At 32.0% G+C, this 20,521-nt stretch overlaps 1 protein-coding gene across 1 annotated transcript in view; it reads left to right on the top strand.

Annotated features, from left to right (window-relative positions):
- LOC136990837 (E3 ubiquitin-protein ligase MARCHF6) overlaps positions 1-20,521 on the top strand; it is a 199,383-nt gene that overhangs the window by 133,838 nt on the left and 45,024 nt on the right. Inside the window, exons 16-19 of the mRNA XM_067289284.1 lie at positions 884-1,042; positions 2,107-2,176; positions 8,988-9,169; positions 18,633-18,767. Of these exons, the coding sequence (XP_067145385.1) occupies positions 884-1,042; positions 2,107-2,176; positions 8,988-9,169; positions 18,633-18,767 (546 nt within the window). The remainder of the gene's footprint in view (positions 1-883; positions 1,043-2,106; positions 2,177-8,987; positions 9,170-18,632; positions 18,768-20,521) is intronic.

The following is a 20,521-nucleotide window of genomic DNA, read 5'->3' as shown; positions in this document are numbered from 1 at the left end:
CATCGTGGCAGACTTTAATGGGGCCGAACCCACTCTCTCTTTGCCTCCCTCGGAACACCTCAGATGGTTGGAGGCCATCCAGATATTTAAATCTACTTTCACATCAACATGCATAAATTTTGGGGAGGAGATGGTTTTGTCAATGGCCTGGCAAGAGTTGATTGACAACATGATTTAATCATTTGCTTAGTCCCTGTTGGGAATCTGAATGCACAGGTTTGACGTGGGTTTTTAATTTTTCGTGCTTGTAATTCAAACGTTTGTTCGAATTTATATTCTAAAAAGCCTTATGATGATCCATCCAGTAACTGTTACAATGTCTGAAGAACTTTGATGGAGTTCAAAAACGTTCGCATTAGTTTTTTCATTTTTGTTTTGTTTCTGTGCACACTGTAATTGGTTCTGAGTATGTGATTAATTTATTGTTTTTACGTTATATGTTCTATCAGTTAAACTTGACACTATCTGTTATATATGGAAGGAAACATTACTTACAATAAAATTTTTGTTTCCTTTACTGATTATTGGTGTCAATGCTGTAATTTATTTATTTATTAATCCAGTATTTTGATAATTGGTATTAATTCTATAGAAGATCATTTATACAAGATAGAAATGTTTGACAGAAAAGTTTTTATTTTGAAGCATCAGTATGCTTCAAACAATATTGACAAAGTTTATTTTATAATTTCTACCTTGATAATTGCCCAAAATGCTTGGTTACAACGAACATTCTTAAGATTACAGTTTAGCAGGATATAAAATTTTAAAGATTGGAGATGTGAATTTCTTTTCGGTTAGTTTACATAATAGACATATTTTTTGTTGATTGAATTATAATGTTATTTCTAAAAATTTAATTACTAACATAATTATTTTACAGAATCTTGAGCCAGTAATTCAACCGGAACAGTTGAATGACCAACCTCGGGAACAAGGTTTTCAACATGGTGCTCTAGCAGCAGCTCATCAAGCTCTATTGCAAGGAAATGGCCCAACTGGATTTCAACCATACAGACGTCCTAAATATTTTATTCTAAAGGTTTTTGAAATTTTTATTTGTTGTTGTTTATCTTAAAGTAATATGTTTATGCAAGTTTTATTGAATAAAAATGTTTATCTGGTTTTAATGCTCACAAATATACTTGAATGCATTTTCTGTTCTTACACTCTTTTCTAATTGCACTTTGTAAAAACAACTAAACCTCAAAAAACCTCTTAAAATGTAGTCGTTTTATTATCTTTTCAAATGCTTTCGGTCATTTTTAATGACCCGAAGTCCTGTATCCGGTGCATTATGCGAGATGGTCTTAAAAGTAAGGTGTAAAGGCTGAACAAGTAAGGTTAAAGGCTTTCACTGTATGTTTATCAGAAAGTCTTTTTAGAAACTTTATGCTAAGTAACAAAGAACATACATTTAATTATACTGTTTCACGAGCAATAAAATGTTACCAAATGATTAATATACAGTAATGTCTCTCCCCACATTGGTAATTCGTTCCAGAAGGACGAGACTTAAGTCGAAAAACAATGTACGTTAAATTACCTCCTAAAAATAATTTAGACGTTATAAAACCCCTAATATGCAACTGTCTTAGCATTAATTGACATGTATACATTTAAGTTAAACAGACAACAGAAAAAAATTAAAATGCACTCAGTCCTCTTTATATATCTTTCTGCTATAACAGTCTTTTGGCTTTACAGCTCAGTTTTGAAATATACACAAAAAAATAAGAAAGAAAAATATACAATACATATATTTACTGATTCAGACACAAGCCATATCTACCACACCTAGAACTATGAAAGCGCCCTTTACTGATACATTAAATGTAACACGAAATAATTGTTTATATTGCATTTTATTTTATTTTTTATTTATTACTTATTTTATTATTTTATTACTAACAAAAGAAAACTGAAAATTTTTTATTTATTATTTATGTGGAAATTATCTGGCAACATTGTTGAAAAGTATTTATAAAGTTACTTTTGATTTTGATTGCTTGAAAACTGACAAAGTTGAATTCAGTATAAGTCAAGGTATTACTCTTCTTGATGATAAAGAAGGATTTTTAATATAATTGCTTTATTTTATGTTAGATAATTTGCCTACTGACTCTGATTTGTGCAAGTTTAATGATTGGAAGTTTAGGAATGCTAACTATACCAGGTAAGTGTAAAGGTGTTCAGAATTTCAAGTTACTCATAAAATTAAATTATTTTTCCAATTAATAAAATTTCTTATTTATTTGAAATTAAAAATTATGTAAAAGCTCTTATATATATTCTAATGCATGAAATACATGGAAAGTCTAACATTCTACCTATTTGAAATTTGTGACCAAAAGCAGGTTTTAGAAGAAGACTGAAAATGTTCGTTTTTTTTTTTTTTTTTTTTTAAAACTTTTGCCATTCTGCCGAGTGAATACCAAAATAGGGAGTTTAAAAATGCTCAAAATGCTTTGGTAAAACTAGCTCGGCTTTGTCGTCACAATCACCGCTCTATTCCTCTCCTTCTCTCCCGTCTTCTGGCAGATTATATGCAGACTGAACTGCTATTTGCTAAGCTATATTTCAGAAACTTTTTGACTGCTGTTACTACTACTAATTTATGCTAACATTTTGTGTTTTTTTTTGCCTTTTTTTTAAAACAATTAACAGAAAAGTGATAAATGAGGAACAGTTGATACAGGTTTAATTTTTATAGTCTAAATAGGATTTGTTTAGGGACTCTAGAAATTAAATGACATTTCTGAGAAAATGATAAAATCTGGAATGATTGAGTAAAGTTTTATTGTATTTCTTATATTCAAAAAAGTAATGTTTCTTAATTTTAATGCCAAGTTTGATAGCATGTCTATATTTCAAAATCACTGATGATTGTTTTTGATGGCTAATTAATATCAGATGTTCAGTTGACAATAATTGAATGTCATCTTGCATCTTTTACCATGCTTGTTCTGTTTTCAGTCCCTTATCATTTATTAACTCATTTCAAACAGTGTACAGAGATACATATTTTGATAGTGTGGTATGTTTTTTCTGAGAAGCCTATCAGATGATTTTTTAAAATTGGATTGAAATGCACAATTAGTTTGATAAGTCCTAACCAGTTTTCAACTTTAAGATGTAAATAATATATTAACTGTACCTCTAAATGCCAAATAATGCATAACTACATGTGGAATTGCAACTATTTTACATTTAAAAGCATGATGCAAGTTCTCTGCTTCAAATTGTATTGCTTTTTAACTGGTTTAATTGAATTATTTCGTTTTTCTAAATTTTTATCATTTGTTTTTCTAAATTTTTATCATTTTGTTTTCATCATCTATGAATTTATTGAATTGAGATAAACAAGGAGAGATTGCTTATGAGATTTTAATCTAGTAAAAATTGCTTCTTGTTTGAATAACTATTGTAAATTTTCAATTGGCTATTAATATGCCTCAAAACCAAACTTATTATAATGACCACAAATGACTTTAACGTGACTGTTTTATCATTTCAATTTTATTGACTCTAATATGCATTTTGAATGTATACATTTCACATAATGTGAAAACTATATAACTTCAATATTTTGTTAAAACCTATAAATTTCATGGGCTAGTACAAGTAAAACTGAAAGAAATTTATAAAATAAGTAAATACATAAATAATAAAATATTGTGAAGAAAATAAAAAAAAAGGCATACCTATAAAAATATAGTTTTGTTAAAATGGACAAATAAATGGATATAAAAACCTTAAAACCAATAAAATCTGGTTAATAAATAAGGTGTAAAAGCTTTCGCTGTATGTATATCACAAAATCGAATATTTTGTACAATACAGTGGATTAAAATGGGTGGGGGGAAGAACATGTTAAAATGGACTTGTCTGTTATGGTAGTAGTGGCTGCCAGTTCTCACTGATGACAACAGCAGTGTTTATATTCATTCTATGAATTGCATTTATTTTATTAATTTCAATATGTTCAAAGAATTTTCTTTTAATAATTTTGACACTGTCAAGTGCAAGTGAGGTCTTGCAGCCTGCATGATTGCAGCTGGTATGATTGCAGATATTGCTGAGTTGGTGTAATCCTAGTTCACAACACTTCTATGCTCTCTTAAACAAATTTTTAATGTATTACCTGTTTCACCTATGTAATAATATTTTGATTGATGTTTCAATCACTTGACTTCCTTTCATCTTTATTTTAGTTGATATTATTGGTAAAGTCATTTTACCAATATGTCAACTAAAATAAAGATGAAAAGAAGCCAAGTGTTGGCTAAATTACACTGCATTGTGTATGAGAAACAACAATAGAAACACAACACGGTTTCAAGTTATCAAAAAAAAAAAAAAAAAAAAAAATTGATTGAAACGTTCAGGTGAAGCTTTAAACTAAAGAATTATTTAACAAAATATTATGCACTCAGAACCAATATAGAGTGTGATAACGTCAAAAGGAATTTTGAAAAACATCGAAAAACAAACATTTTTAAACTCTTTCTGGGCTCAGCTTCAGGTTCTTAATGGTTTTTTAGATGGAAATTCGATAAACGAATGCTGTGAACTAAGAGTTTGATCTTGAGTTCGAACGATTTACAAAAATTAGGTTGCACGTGTGCGATGTGACGGCCTGCCCGTATACAACGAGCGGCTAGAGCATGCTGTGAATCAACTCCTGCAGGCCAATGACAAAACCATCTCCTCTTTAAAATTTATGCCCGTGGATTGATGTTGTGCGACTGTTAGAGAATAAGGTCCTCCCTCAATTCCTCCCCAACATCTGATTGTATAGGAGGTATGTTGATGATATCATTATTTTTTGGTAAACTGTACTGGATGTAACAGCCTTGGTCGATTCTTTTAACAATAATCCCTACGGGTTGACGGCCTCCGAATTCATTAAGAGTCTTGTAGTATAAAAGAGGTATAAAAAAACTATAATTAAAATTAAATTTATACTATTATATAAAGAGAACGTATTTTCTTTGTAAAATAGGGCTGGCGGAAATACAGTCTTAAAACGTAAAAACACGTAAACAGATAATAAAAATATCTTCTTTACTCGCCATGTCCAATCACCATCAATTTTAGACTGTTTTACATAATTTGGCAGAGGCGTAGCCTCTAAAGAAAGGTCGTCTCTGCTGTGGAGAATAGTTTGTTCCTGGTGATTGGACATGGCAAGTAAAGAAGCTATTTTTATTATCTGTTTACGTGTTTTTACGTTTTAAGAACGTATTTTCATTTGTTCCAACTAACTGCAAAAACTACTTAACCAATCGTTACCAAATTTTAACTGTACCATCTTTATGATCCCTGGAATGTTTACCACTAATCAAACCTACATATATTTTATAAATTTCATAAAAATCTTCTATATAAACAAAACTGTAGTGGTTAAAACATTTGTTCAGAGACAAATGTTTTGACTGCTGTTTCCGTGATGCATTTGTTCAGCAAGAAATGCATCATGGAAAAATGCCGTAACATACTGTAACCAAACTTCATATTTTGAATCTGTGGGTTCAGAAGAATGTTTGTAGATGCATATCATCTCGAAATCCACATTAATTAATTTAAACTGCAACAGATTTCTGTCTGTGTTTGTCTCTCTTTTCAATAGATGGCAACACACAAATCAGTACTTACTGTCAAGGCATTATCTCTAAGAAAAGTGTATTATTGACGTTTACTATTACATTTTAAGAACTGACATTAAATTATAATTAGTTAATTAGCAAAATCTTTGAGGCATTAAAAAAAGTGACGTAATCATACTAAATGGCAGTATGTGTATACATTAACCCTTTCCTTAATGGGCATTTTGAATTGTTACATACTGTGTTAATGATTCGTTAGACCCAGCTATATTTGCATGAGACAAGATTATGTCTACTAAAAAATGACAAATCCTTGGTGCAAAAAACTCTGAAATGCTTTATGAACTCCAAACTCTTTAACTCTGAAATCATTTATGATACACTCTTAGACTATTTATCATCAGTTAATATTAGGTCTATAGATAAAAATGTGGGTATTGCAGTGCTCTGAAGTGGAAGAATGAATCACAGGGGATTTGCTGCTCTTCTGGCAAAGTTAAACTGGAGGTTGTACTTCCCCCAAACTTTTTCTATCACTATTAAATGGGACTATCCTGACACTAACATTTTTTAAAGTAGCCTTCAAAATTTTTTAGTAGGGCCTTCAAAATGACAAGTTTTGGTGCCACTGAAATACTAGAAAGAAATTTCATGCCAACATTCAAAATTGAAGGACGGATATATCATTTAATAGCATACAATAAATCCTGACAAACTACCCATTTGAATGTAAATGCCTACAATTTCCAGTTGGTCTATGCTTTGCAATGACCATTAATGAGTCTCGAGGCCAAAGCCCGAGAGTTGTGGGACTTGACCCAGGATGCAGTTGCTTTTCACATGGCAACTCTGTTGTGTGCTCACATATTAGTAGCTGCAGATCTGTTCATTTGTGCTCGTGATGATAAAACATAAATGTTGTATGTCAGAAGGTTATTCAATAAGTTTATCTAGAAAATATTCCACACCTTTAATAGGAATATAATGAATTTGTAACAAACAATTCTCTGTAGATATACTGTTTAGGTAAGTAAATATAATTTCACCAAATAAATATCTTAAGCAAGAAACGAGAAAATTCACATCCAGGCGTTAAGTGTTAACAAAAGAATATCGCTATAATCACTAGCGCTTTCGACGAAACTATTTTCGTCTTCCTCAGGTGGATAAAAACGGATAAAATCCTCTTTCGAATCAAAAAATTTTTGAAATGCAAAAACCGCTTTAGAACTTTGGAACACACTCACCGATGGAACAGAGCGAGAAGAAATTTAAATGTGCGCGCGTGGTGACGTAGCGCATGTGCTATAAATTACTGAAATTGGAGCTAGAGGTGTTGTTTTAATCTGTTATATAAGTTAACCCACATAACAGGCAAATCAAGTGTGGGCGTGTTGCACGGATTTAGTGCAGCAGTAAGAAAGGCCTCCCAAATAAACACGAATATCGCTATAATCACTAGGGAAAGCGCTAGTGATTATAGCGATATTCTTTTGTTAACACTTAACGCCTGGATGTGAATTTTCTCGTTTCTTGCTTACGAAAGAGATCGGCGTGCAGTCCACCATCGTTACGAAATAAATATCTCCTTTCAACGACAGGTAACACAACTAGTATTAAATAAAAATATTTTTAAAAATTAATTATAAAAACAAAAGAACTTAATTTGTCTGTCTATGTTAAATATGTTCCTGTATGATTTATAATTTGATAAAATAAGGACATGATTTACAAAACACAATGATCAAAGGAAAAGAAGCTTCAAGTAAATCAACTTGATGATATAATTTTGTATATCTAATTAAAATTTGTTGTTATGACATTTATTAGGATATTATTGAATTTGGATAAATATTTTAAAAATCATAGAACATAAAATATATAAATGAGAAAAGAATAGAAATTATGATAAAAGATCAAATATTATCACAAGTTTAAGAAAAACTGTTACATATTTTTAATTGTAATGACTGTGCTTGATGTTACTGAACCACAATTTGTATTACTGTATTTTTGCAGAATGACTGGCATGCTGGTTAAACTGCAACTAAAATATAAAATTAACCAGATCTAACAAAACTAATTGTTAATTAAACATTAAAGAAAACATTCTTCTTAGTACAATAAAATAACAACATTAATTTTTAATTTATTGTAAAATCAATTAAAAATCAATTAATTGTTAAATCAGGAAGAGCATTCTAGTTTACAAGATAATAAAACAGTTAACGACTTATTGACAGTGGTGGTTGTAGTAATACTAATAGTAGTAGCAGTAGTAGTTGTTGTTGTTGTTGTTAGTGTGGGCTACGTCCACCATCTACCCAGACCTTAAAAATAACACCTTTCTCTCAAAAATCACACAAATCAGATGTTAATCATTGTAAAGCTGAGATAATTTACTGCTAGTTTTTAAAATTTAATATGTTTATTTTTGTGTTTTTGAATCAAATAACATAAAATACACATAATAAAAACTCTCAGAATATCATGAGTATTTTACATTATTAGAAGGATGATGAAATTAAACATATAATAATCGTTTTTGATGTAATGCCGACAGTTTTAGAATAAAAACTTATTCACTTATTTAATGCACCCTCTAGAGCAGTGGTGGTCAACCTGGTCCCTACCACCCACTAGTGGTCAATTTGAGCTTTCGTGGTGGTCGGTTGGGGTTTTGTCCGATGCCAAAGCTACTTTCTGTTATCACTGCGCATCTATGACTTGCTGACAGAGCAGGTTGTACTGTAACAGCGGCCATCACTTGAGTTGAGTTCATTTCGTGATGGGGTTGGTGTTGCCAGGTTTAGCTACTTTTTTTCAGTTTGACGTAAAAAAAAAAACACTTGTGGATTGACAAAAAAAATTTCTGTGTATTATAAACATATGCAAAATATAAATAAAAAGATAAATTTAACTACATATTTTTACTAAACTGCCATTCAAAAATTATGAATACTTTGCAGTTGCGCTAAATTAACTTACTGCGGAACCGGTGGGTGGTTGGAAAATTTTACTACCAACAAAGATACAAAAGTGGACGGTAGGGATAAAAAGGTTGACTATCCCTGCTCTAGAGAGTAATGTATAACCTCACTTAAACCAGCATGCCTGTTTTTACCACACGAAAATATCTGATTTCGTGGTCTCCCTGGATAGACCAGCATGCTTGTCATTCTATGAAAATATGGTATTATTAATAATTAACATCAGTGTTAGTTATATCAGTATACATACAGTATATGTATACAGTTTGTAACAAAATTATTTTATAATAATTGATTATTTACTACTTGTTTAAGTAAAATATAATTTTTTATTTTTGTTATAAAATATACATATAATTATGTATTTATTAGTTTATTATTATTTTAGTGTTTTTTGGACGAAAGTTGATGAAACTCTGGATGGGAAATACAAAAGTTCATGAATTATATACAGCTGCTTGTGGTCTTTACATCTGTTGGCTTTCGTTGCGCATTTTGACATTGTTATTTGGATGGCTTCCAAGAGGATGGAATGCAGTAGCATCGAAATTACAAGAATGGATGATAATTGTAAGATGTGGTGTTTAGAATTTTTATGACTGCATTTGCTCATTTTTAATAACCATTCATTATAATGAAAAATCTCTGGCTTTGGGATAGCAGATTTTATGAGTTATTATTTGAATGTAATGGTTTGGCCATTCAAATAAAAACTCTATGTTTCTGATGGGTGATAACATTAAAAATCTTTGTTGAAGAATATATGGAAAGGTCAAGCTATTGCTACAAAATGACCAAATTATTTCTAATGGTCAGTGTGAAATCTCACATCAGTGATAAAATTGTAGAATCTATGATGAAACTAGCAACTAATATGCTATATATTCATAAAGGTTCTCACCTCCTATTTTGCTGCCTCTGGACAATGAAAAAATCTTCTGAACAGTCACTTGTGAGTGAAATGGGAAGAATGGATTTCTAATGGTAAATGTAAGTATTTGTGTTTTGGCAAATGAAAATTGCATCGTACCAGCAGGTTGTAGAGTGGGTTGTGGAGGCTTGGAAAGAAATCAGTGATGATACTATTTCATTGTCTTTCTAGCAGAATGGCATTTGCAAAAAGGACAGTATGTAGGAAACCTGTCAATTGAAATTACATTATCACATAAAAAAGTGTATTTTGCCAAAGTCAGTCTCCAATTGTAAAAATGTCTCTGAAGCAAGCAAAGTGATTGTATGGAGTGTTAAAATTATTAAACTATCTTTTTTCCAAATTACTGGAGGTAATCAAATGAAACAAAACCTTTAACTACCAGTAACAAATTAATGAAAACTCCAAATGTTTTCAGTCTTCACCAAGGCCTACATTGGCATTTTTTAACAAATTCCATATTGTACATTAGAACAATACTATTCGAAAAAAACAATTTTAAATTTTGAATAACCCATAACATAAATCAAATTCAAACAGTAAAACAACTAAAACTCGTAAATGTATGATCCTGTCACACACACACATTTTTAAGATGTACAGAGTGAATTAATATAGGATATCTTTGCCTGAATTTTTCATAAAGGTACCTCCAAGCATGCAATATCATATTGCAGTCTTTAAAATTAATACACTTGCCAGTCAGGCTGGCTTTATGTATTTCAAAGCCTCTATATGAATATGGTCTGTTTGATGGGTCTGCCTAATTAACTTGGTGTTCTGGAGGTCTGCATGCACTTCTGGGTCAGTGGCATATGTGGACAAGGTGATGGTATGCCTGTTGTTTTTAGTGTCATATTGATGCTCACGTGCCCTTTTTCATATTGATCATTTAGTTAAGCCAGTATACACTTAACTTTCTTCAGAATTTATCATCTCTTACTGGTATACTGTACACTCCTCGGGCCCTGCTTTGAACTATCTTATCGTTCGCATTGCGTAGCAACTTATATATTGTACCAGATCTCCTGTACGCGATTTCGGTACCACTATAGCCAGCAATATCTTTGTATAAGGCGTTCAAATGCTGATTGAACTGTACTGTGGTGTGCTTGGTGCTGGGGTTGCGCTGCTGGCTTCTGTTACAAGTAGTCAGGTGGTGGGAATGGTGTGTGCAACTAGGTCCACCATACTCAACCTTTTTTTTTTTTTTTTTCTCGGGCCACGTACACACGTTAGCTATTACACGCAGGCTGCAACATAACAATTATAATAATAAACATACATAATTTCTCACTCACCCTAGAAAATTAGTGTGACTGTTAGTATTGTGAACATTTTTTCATAATTTCATTTAAATCAGGCTTGTAACTGCTGCATGCTACTCATAAAACGACATCCAGGAGTGAATCAGCAAGCTGGTTTCTATACATGTTCTTTGCATATTTCATTTATGAGTATGACGTTTCACATATATACATTGATGCAAACAATGTAAAATTTGAGCACATCTTTTTACAATCTTATATTGTTCAGGCACTTTTTTCCAGAAGTCAACATAATTATTTTCCGCTCTCTTTTGTTTAAAAATAGCTTCCACATGTGTATTGTTCTTCATCTCAATAAATTCATCAAATAGCTCTGCGTAATTACATGCCAATATATCAGCCAGTTCTGATATTATTGCCGGTTCCAAGAGCCAGTGATTTTCAATGAGCAACAGCATATTTTTCATTTTTCTTAGATCATGAAATCTATGTTTAAATTCCTCGGATAGCACTGTTAAATAGTTTGAAAAAATTGTATAGTTTTCAGGAGAAAATTGTAGGAGAAATATTAATATCATGTTGTTTAGCTTTTGTCATGGTTGGAAAATTTTGCAGTATTTTGTTTTGTATTTCTTGATGATAAATGTTTAATTTTTCTTCGAAGGCAAATATTTTATTCGCCATCTGTGAAATTATTTTATTTTCACCATGTAAACCAGTATTGAGACTGTTAAGCTTCTCTGTAATGTCACACAGAAATGCTACAATACACCACCATTCCTCATTTTGCAGTTCATTGTAAATTTTATTATTTTGCAGTAAATAGCATTATTTCTTTTCACAAAGAAAAAAATCTTTCCAGAACTTTTCCCCTGCTAAGCCAACGTACCAAGGTATGTAAGAGAACATCACTGTATTGACTACCTACTTCCTCTGAAAGACTTAAATTTTCTGTGGTTCAGTTCTTGTGCTCAGTTATAATTCACAATATTTATGACAGTTTTCATCACATTATCTACTTTAGGATTTGCAATATGTGAAGCCAAGTTTTCCTGATCAATGATGCAATAAAATGTTATTAGATTTGTCAAATCATAATTCTGTTTCAGTAGAGAAATAAATCCATTTTCGGATTCAGTCATTGAAGAACAGCCATCGGTACACACACAAACTAATTTTTTTTATATCTATCTTGTTCTGTTCTAGAAAATTGCAAATAGTATTGAGATAATCTTTGCCCTTGGTCTGGCCCTTCATCTGAAGGAATTTTAAAAAATTTTTGCAAATTGAATTTTGTTCTGTACAGTATCTAACAAAAACCGAGCATTGTGATGTTGCTGAAATATCCGTGCTAGAGTAAAAGCTAAACTAAAACACTTGCAGTTTTTCAAGTCTTCAGTTATGTTATCACAAATATGGTTTGCAATATCTTCAATACGTCTAACACAGGTAGAATTTGAAAGCTGGATTTTTCTTATTTCCGAAATTATTTGACTTTTGTTACTGAATTTATCAAACAAAACATTGGAAATGCTTAAAAAACTTTCCTTCATAATTTCAGCATCAGTAAATGGTTTTATATGTTTACCAAGTATATAACAAATTTCATATGATGCCTTTGTTACAGCTGCATCTTGTGCTATTAATATTTTGTTGATGGTGCAATGACTTTTTAAAAATAGCCAATTTTTTGTATCTTATGAGAGATTCTGGAAGAAAAGTATGATTGAACAATTTGTGTTTAGTGTTAAAATGATGAGCATTATTATATTTTTTTAATATAACACTTTCACAACAGATCAAACAAGTTGCTAAACCATGTTTTTTTTGCACTACAAAATAGTCAGCTTTGCATTCGTCTTGAAACAATCTATTTTCATCAAACATTTTTCGTCTATATTTAAAAGACACTCCTGACATGGTTGATGATAATTATAAATTACAGTTTCTCAAATAAAATGGTAGCTCATTCAGTGTGATTTATTGTTTATTCAAGTATAATATCGTGTGCAGGGCCGGATTTACATAAGGGCATTTGGGGTCAGTGCCCAGGGCCCCCACAAAACTGTTTAAACATAATTTTTTTTTCCTATTACCACGACAGTCTAGTGTGGCCTAATCATAAGGGCCACAGGAAGAGAAAACCAAACCTGGGAAAAAACCTATGAAACATATCGGAAAATTTCGGGAAAAAATTTTACATAGGTATTTTTCAGTTAAATTAAAATAATTAGTTTTACACAATAAAATATATGCATGTTTACAATAACCTTATTTTTAAATGAAATTTACAACTTCCTAGTTGAAATCTAGTTGAAATTACAGTATTTTGTGTAATTTTCTAAATCATCGAATTTGCCTACTCTTAAAGGCCCCCACCGTATTTGTGCCCACGGGCCTCTGATTGTTAAATCTGGCCCTGATTGCGTGTAGGCACTATGAGTCTCAGTAAATTACTAAGTCTAGCTCTACTTTTATCATCCCTCACGGATTGCCGCCTGATGGCCACCACATGTTCACAATGCTCGGACATCTGGCAATGACAACTTTCTAAGAAAGCACAAAAGGGACTTAGTGGTGTGGACAGAGTGACTGAATCTATTTTTTGCCACGAAAATTTCAAAATTTATATTTTGACTGCATTATTTACTGGTAACATCCGGGTCACTCACAATAGCTCAGTAGGCTGCAGGTTGAGTATTGTGGGGCTAGATGGTTGGAGTAGGTGTGTAATAACCCACGTACAAGGTCTCTACTATAACCATGTTCTACAGCTATATCTTCAATATGTTTTAGTTCTAGCAGAGCATCATCCCTATTGGAGTGATGAGTGTTAGCATGTCTAGTTAGAGCACGGAATGCTGTGGTCTTGTATGAAAAAGGGTCGGACGAGTTTGCTGGAATGAATAGTGGTTAGTAGCCCAGTTTGTAATAAATGCTTGTTTCCACCTGGCCACTGTCGAGATGCATACTGACATCTAAGAAATGAGTGCTAGTGCTACATTTCTGATCCAGCTTGAGGGTAAGACTATACAGGTTGTTGTTCATGCATTTTGTTTGTTGACAGGTTGTTGTTCATGCAAAAATTTGTTGACAGTCGGCTCCATTTTTCAGAGGATAAATAGGTCATCCACGCAACTTTTGTAAACCACAATGTTTGCTAAGAACCTAGGTATGACCTAGCCTTCTTATTGTCATATCACTAACTCATATTGGTCCCCTGAAAAGGGGCTGCCCATGGATATACCTTGTTTTTGTAAGTATGTGGGGTTCTACTCTTAAGGCCAAAAAGTGTTTAAATATAATGTTCCAAACAAAAATTATTTAAAATTTATAAATTGAAAAAGAAATAAAGCAAAAACATAGTAAATTTAGGATAAAAGTAAAAGTGTACAACAGTGACGAAACTATACTAAAATAAATAAATAAATAAACAGTGGCCATTATAGCTAAGATTGTTGTGGTTTTGTTTTTACATACGTTGTATTGGTGCTCTTTAAGTCTCATATGGAGGTTTCTGGAAGTGTATCTTATGTATTTGCTTGTTTTGTTTTCCAGACCTAGAGTGACAGGTATCTTGTTTAGACCAGGGACTGTGTCAGGATCAATTGGGTCTTTGTCATTACATAACCACCTGTAAGTAGTTCTGTTGCGCTTATATGCAATACTTCTGCTGCCCGATCTAATGGTTTTTTTTAATAGGTTTTATCTAATAATTTGTCACTGCGGCTGTTAAGGATGGAGGGTGTTTAGGTTTCTCGGAGATCTGGTGCTATTGTATGTGTCAATTAAATAGTTAATTGTGGTATGGCTGACTATTTCTTTATGCATTTTGCAATATTCCAATTTAAGATTAATATATGAGATTACAAGTACTTTCAACAAATTACAGATTGCTGTCTTTGGGCATAGAACAAAGGAATCTTAATGGAATCTTTCTATTTAAAAAATATGTTAATGTGCTCCAAACAGTAAATTTAAAATGTATTTCATTGGATGCATCAATACATTGAAAAACATTAATATTAATAATAATAATTAATAATGTTTAATGTTAAGAACCCAAAGAAATCAGTGTAAAATTGCAAAGTTCATCTATAATAAAAACATTAATAACATTACAAAACAAATGGCAGACAAAAAAACATACCAAAATAGTTTTCAAAAGACTCCTAATTTATATAATATTTTAAGAAATGATAGTGATAAGCTATAAAATGAAAAAAGGCAGGTGTATACAGAATTCTGTATGAAAATCAACAGTTAGGAATAAAGAACTATATTGGGGTCACAGGAATTTAGCAATTAGGCTCAAAGAGCACAAGTATGACGTTGAAAAGGGGCACTGCAACTGTTCTGTCCAGTGTGGCGCAGCTACAGGACTTCATAGTAAAATGGAATGAAGTGAGTTTCCTCAGCTATGAGTTCATCTTTGTTAGCATTGAGCCAAGAGAAAATTGAAATTTATAAAAGTAAATTAAAAGATTATTGCATAAATGCCAGGGACTACCTAATGCATTTAGATTCTGCATAAAAGATAAACTAAAATACAGTGGGTGATCGGTTAATGAATAAATCGGGTAACAAACATTTCAGTGAACAAACATAAAAAGAAGTGACAGAAAATAACGAATATCGATTGATTTTCTTTTGTCTTCAGGTTACAATTTGAAACCTTTTGTAGTGCGGGAGACGTCAACATTGATGCTCAACCCGGTATATGCTGATCAGATAGTATTCCATTGAACTTGGAAACTCTCCCTTGTAATTCCAGCCTTTTATTTTTCTGACAGAAACAATTTTTTTGTAGTATTTGCAAGACTGTCAGGTGGGCACTCGTTAAGTTTTGCATCAGTTTTTTTTTCGAAAGGTGAGCGTATAATAGCAAGAGAGTACAAAAATTACATCTGAGAACTAAAGAACATTGAAAAGCTCATAATGAAACCTGCAACAGATCTTATGACAAAGGAATGCCACGAACTCGAATGAAGAACACCAAGAAACTTGGCGAGATATGTTTTCTTCTGAAAAAGAGGATTATCCAATATCTGCTATTAAAGATCTTTTGACAAAGTGGGAGGATGTCAGAACAACTATCTTAGAATGGCATCCAAACCAGGTTGAGATTAATAAGCTTGGGGATCTCTACAATTACAATGCTATTAATTACTTCCAAAACACCCTGAAGAAGAAAGAAAAGCAATCGACATTAGACAGATTCTTTAACCCCAAAAAATGGAAAAACACATGACTAATAAAAATGCAAGACTATGTATATATGTAGTTTTATTATTACATATAAATAAACATAGTAAGAAAGTATATATTTTTTATTTTTCGGTGTCTTCAGAACAAATTAAACAAATTTCCATAAAAACCTATGGTAAATCAATAATTGGTTAACGAACAATTTGGATAATGAACAAAGTCTTGGAATGGATTATGTTCATTAACCGATCACACACTGTATAAGAATTCTTAGTCTGCACTTGTCTGCATATTTTGATGCATTTTGTTTATTTTATTTATTTATATTATTTTGTTTAAAATATTTTATAAGACTTACTTCTAACTCAAAACCAAAAATGGTGCGTAACTTGACAATATGTCTTTCACTAACATTTTCGACTGTTGGTTCGAAAACATTAGTGAAAGACATACTGTCGGCTTACAGAAATGGATTTATTTAGAACAAATGCTCAGCAAACAGGGCTCATATGACCTCCTCTACGAAGCTCCTTTACACACGTGTTCCATGTACAAATAGCACGCATACCTTCACTCTTTGTCCCCCTATGTTAACGTGTAACAAAGTTTACACAAAACTTTAATTAACAAAGAAGGTTCAATGATAACCATGAACTTACAGTAATTCCGTACTTGAACGGGGATGTCTAACCGACAGTTACTGCGTGTGAAGACAAAAATAACTGCTCAAGATGATACCTCAGACACTTCTTTTCTGATCGCTTTCACTCCGTTGTTATTTCAACTGCCTCAGATAAAATTGGATTATAGTCCTTTGCCTTTTTCTAATGTTCCAGACAGTTTCCTTCTTCCTTACATATGTGCCTTCTTGATGTCTCGACGATAGCACCAACCAAGACAAGCGAACGAAAAAGTCTCTCTTTCACACCTAGATCTTCTATTTATATCCCTTTCTTGCTGTCTCCAAGTGACCTTTTTACTGTACAAGTCCCTTTCACACACACTTCTAAAAAGGTGGTTTGGAAAGAGAAGGTCACGTGTCAAACACAAACTACAAAACAAAACTGAACAAAAAAAAGGGAAAACCCAATACAATAATGAACATAATAAAACTTATGTGAAGCTATGTATACAAATGATATTTACTATATATATATATATGTATATATACACACACACACATACTAAACCAAACAACCGATAAGTGGCAGAGCACTACAATTTTATTTGAACACAATCATCAATTATTTTGTAAGCAATCTTTTGGATAAGATTTCATAAGCTTATCCTGAAGAAGGTTGGTTAAAGACATCCATAAACTTCAGAGTAGGGTTTCTCAAACGGGATCCCAGTTCTTTTTTTAACCCGGGAAATCTCACAAATTTCTTAAAAATTCACTTTTTTCTTATTTTTTGTTAAGGTTGAGGAAATTTTGCAAATAGAAAATATAATTAACTCATAACTTGTCAGAATAAATTTGTATTTATTAATTTTAAACCTACTTATTAGTTTTTTTTAATTTTTTTTTGTTATGGCACGTCACAAATGATCAATAATCAATACGTAGCTTATTTGTGGCAGGACTCTCAAAATTCTTTACCAGTAATATTTGGAATAAGTGTGCTTATGTTGTCTTAATTTTTAACTATGCCCAGTGGCTTCAATAACTGCGTAACGCCAAGTTGTGCAAATTGGACAAGGATACAAACGAGTACGAAGTCTGCAAGTATGAAGTTTTTCTTCATAACCTGATTATTAAAGACAAATGAACTGCCGAATTATTGGGCTATGATGTTTCTATTAAAGCAGTCGAGGTAGACAAATCAAAAATACCAGAGAACAAAAGAAGTACTATAATCTCGAAAATGAACTAGAAATTTTCCAGGTTACAAGTGAAAAACCATAACATTTGTCTTCTCTTGAATGCATTAAACACGATTCCAATCACATCAATTGAATCGGAAAAGACATTCTCGGTAGCGAGACTTTTCATTACTAAAATAAGAATTAGATTGAGTGATTGGAGTATCAACCATCTTTGCTTTTTAAAATCTTATAAAAATTTACAATATTTTGTATTATATTTTATTTAGAAAAAAAACAAAAATTACTTTTGAAGTTAAAAGTTCGATCTGGTTTTTTTTTTTCAACTCAATTCAAAAGCATTTTTGTTGTTGTATGCAGTTTTCAGCAAACTTTAAATTTTTTCTATTTGTGAAAATTTCTATGTAATTCAAAGGTAATTTTTAATATATATCTTACACAGCATTATTAATATGACTTTGGAGGTTACAGAACGTATTAAATTACTTTAAAAAATGAAAAATAATTATTTCATGATATTTTGTATATCTTAAAAATAATTAATTTTGTCCTGGGATTTCCCAGGATTCCGGGAAACAGTTCACTTTTATCTCGGAATCCCGGGACAAGCAAAAGACTGGGAAATGAGAAACCCTACTTCAGAGATTAAAGTGATTAATGCAATTTTTTAAGGTATTTTTTGAGTGTTTTATTATATTTTGTTGACTGAAGTGAATTTAAATATTAATAATTTTATAAATTTATTGTACAAAATTTATTTATTATTATTATTCTGCTAAAATAATCATTTTTTTTTTATTAGACATCTAAATCTTTGGTAGCAATGAGTATATTATTAGGAATTATACCATTGTTAATGGGTCTGTTGTTTGATCTGGTGATAATTGTGCCACTCAGGGTTCCACTTTATCAAACTCCTTTGATATCACTTTGGCAGGTAAATATATCATAAGAATCTGTTTTAAATACTGAACATATTTTTGAATAATTATTTTTAATTTGGATTTTATATTAGATTAAATTAGAAATTAATTAAATATGTAATTTACTTAATTATTAAATCTCTTAACAGATGGCAACATAATTTGTCTGTAAATTAAATAAAATATACAGTAAAAACTTGATATAATGGATCACCATGGGACTGAAGAAATGGTCCATTATAATGAAAGTTTGTTTAATCATGTTTATTTGTTATTAATTTAAGGACTTGTCCATTATATTGAAAAAAAGTTTATTATGTAACTTTAGTATAATTCTTGCTTAGTTGTGCATAGTTTTAGCATCTTTTCTTTGTTCTTTGTTCCTTTTTACTTCTAGAACTTTCTATTCTTACGCTATTCTCTTGGGTAGTGAGAGCTGATTTGTGTAACTACATGAACAAAGCAGGACAAAGCTACCTGAGGGCACGTTTGGAATGAGACAGGACTTTTTCTTGGCTGGCCTTCGTGAAGTAGGGATGGAGGAGATCATGCCAAGTGTTGTCGAGTATCAGTGAGACTGGTAAAACCGAACTGGCAGGAAAAGGATTAATGAACTTATTGAAGTGAAGACATAGCAGGTCTGGAATCAAGAAAAAGAAACAAAGCAACACCCAAAAATTTAAAATGTTAGGAAACTATGGCAAAATATTGTGAGGTGTACAGGAACCAAGTTTGAGTAATGCAATAACTAATTCTTAAAACTAACTTATGCTAAGGAAGAAGGAAGTTGGAAAGGGTAGGTAAGAGATAGCAAGATAGTTAACATTCTTTCATTCTTTCAAAGGATAGAAGGCTTAATCCTAAGATGTAGCCTTTGAAAAGACAAAAAGGAAGAGTTTAGCTGAAGTGAGAAGGATGGAGGAAAGAAAAGAATGATAGGAAAGTGTGAAAACCTGAGATCCAGAGTAGCCACTAGGCCCTGTTTATTTAAACAATCAGAGTTACAATAGAATTACAATAAAATACAATACACTTGAGATCAGTAAACAAGCCTCAGCACTTCGAGGTGGGGGAAGTCTTAAAACAGCCTTTGGCTTTGAGATCCCCTCAAGGCCGTGTATGTATAGCCCCTCCTACTTGGTGGGGAGGATGGAAAAACCAAGAGAATGCTCCCTTGGCTTCCGGAGTAACAATTAGGAACCAACATACAATACACCAGATGGCTGGAAACTGTGCAACAGATACAATGCTCCTTCCAGACACAGAGGATGTGAGTGACAAAATACTTTCCTACTTACCCAGTGGGGAGAATGGGATACTAGAATTACAAAAAAAGTACAATACATACAATGAGGTTACAGGAAACTCACCTCAGCATTTTGAGACAAGGGAAAACCCTAGGACAGCCATTGGCTCTGAGTTTCCCAAATGAAATTGCAAAAGTAGATCTCCCAACTTGGTGGGGAGGATGGAGCAACAAAGAAAATGTTCTGTTGGCTCCATGCAGAGCCAATGCAAAAATATAACACCAGAAAAAAATTTAAATACCTTCTAAAACCGATAACCGGTGCGAACTATTTTTCTAAATGGCGAACGTTTTCATTGCCCCTCCTGGGCTCTTCCTCAGGCCAATTCTGGATTTGATAATCGAACAGCATAAATAAATGGAACGTGTTCCGTAATTTAAACGATCGAGTACGTTGGGCAACCGCGTGCCGTTCCAAATATTTAAATTTTCTTTTATTCCGTTTGGGAACGATGTGCGCCT

This window comes from Centruroides vittatus, unplaced genomic scaffold, assembly GCF_030686945.1.
Source record: "Centruroides vittatus isolate TY-2023 unplaced genomic scaffold, ASM3068694v2 contig_1343, whole genome shotgun sequence".
NCBI classification, from domain to species: domain Eukaryota; kingdom Metazoa; phylum Arthropoda; class Arachnida; order Scorpiones; family Buthidae; genus Centruroides; species Centruroides vittatus.
This window is presented reverse-complemented; position numbering and strand designations above follow the sequence as displayed.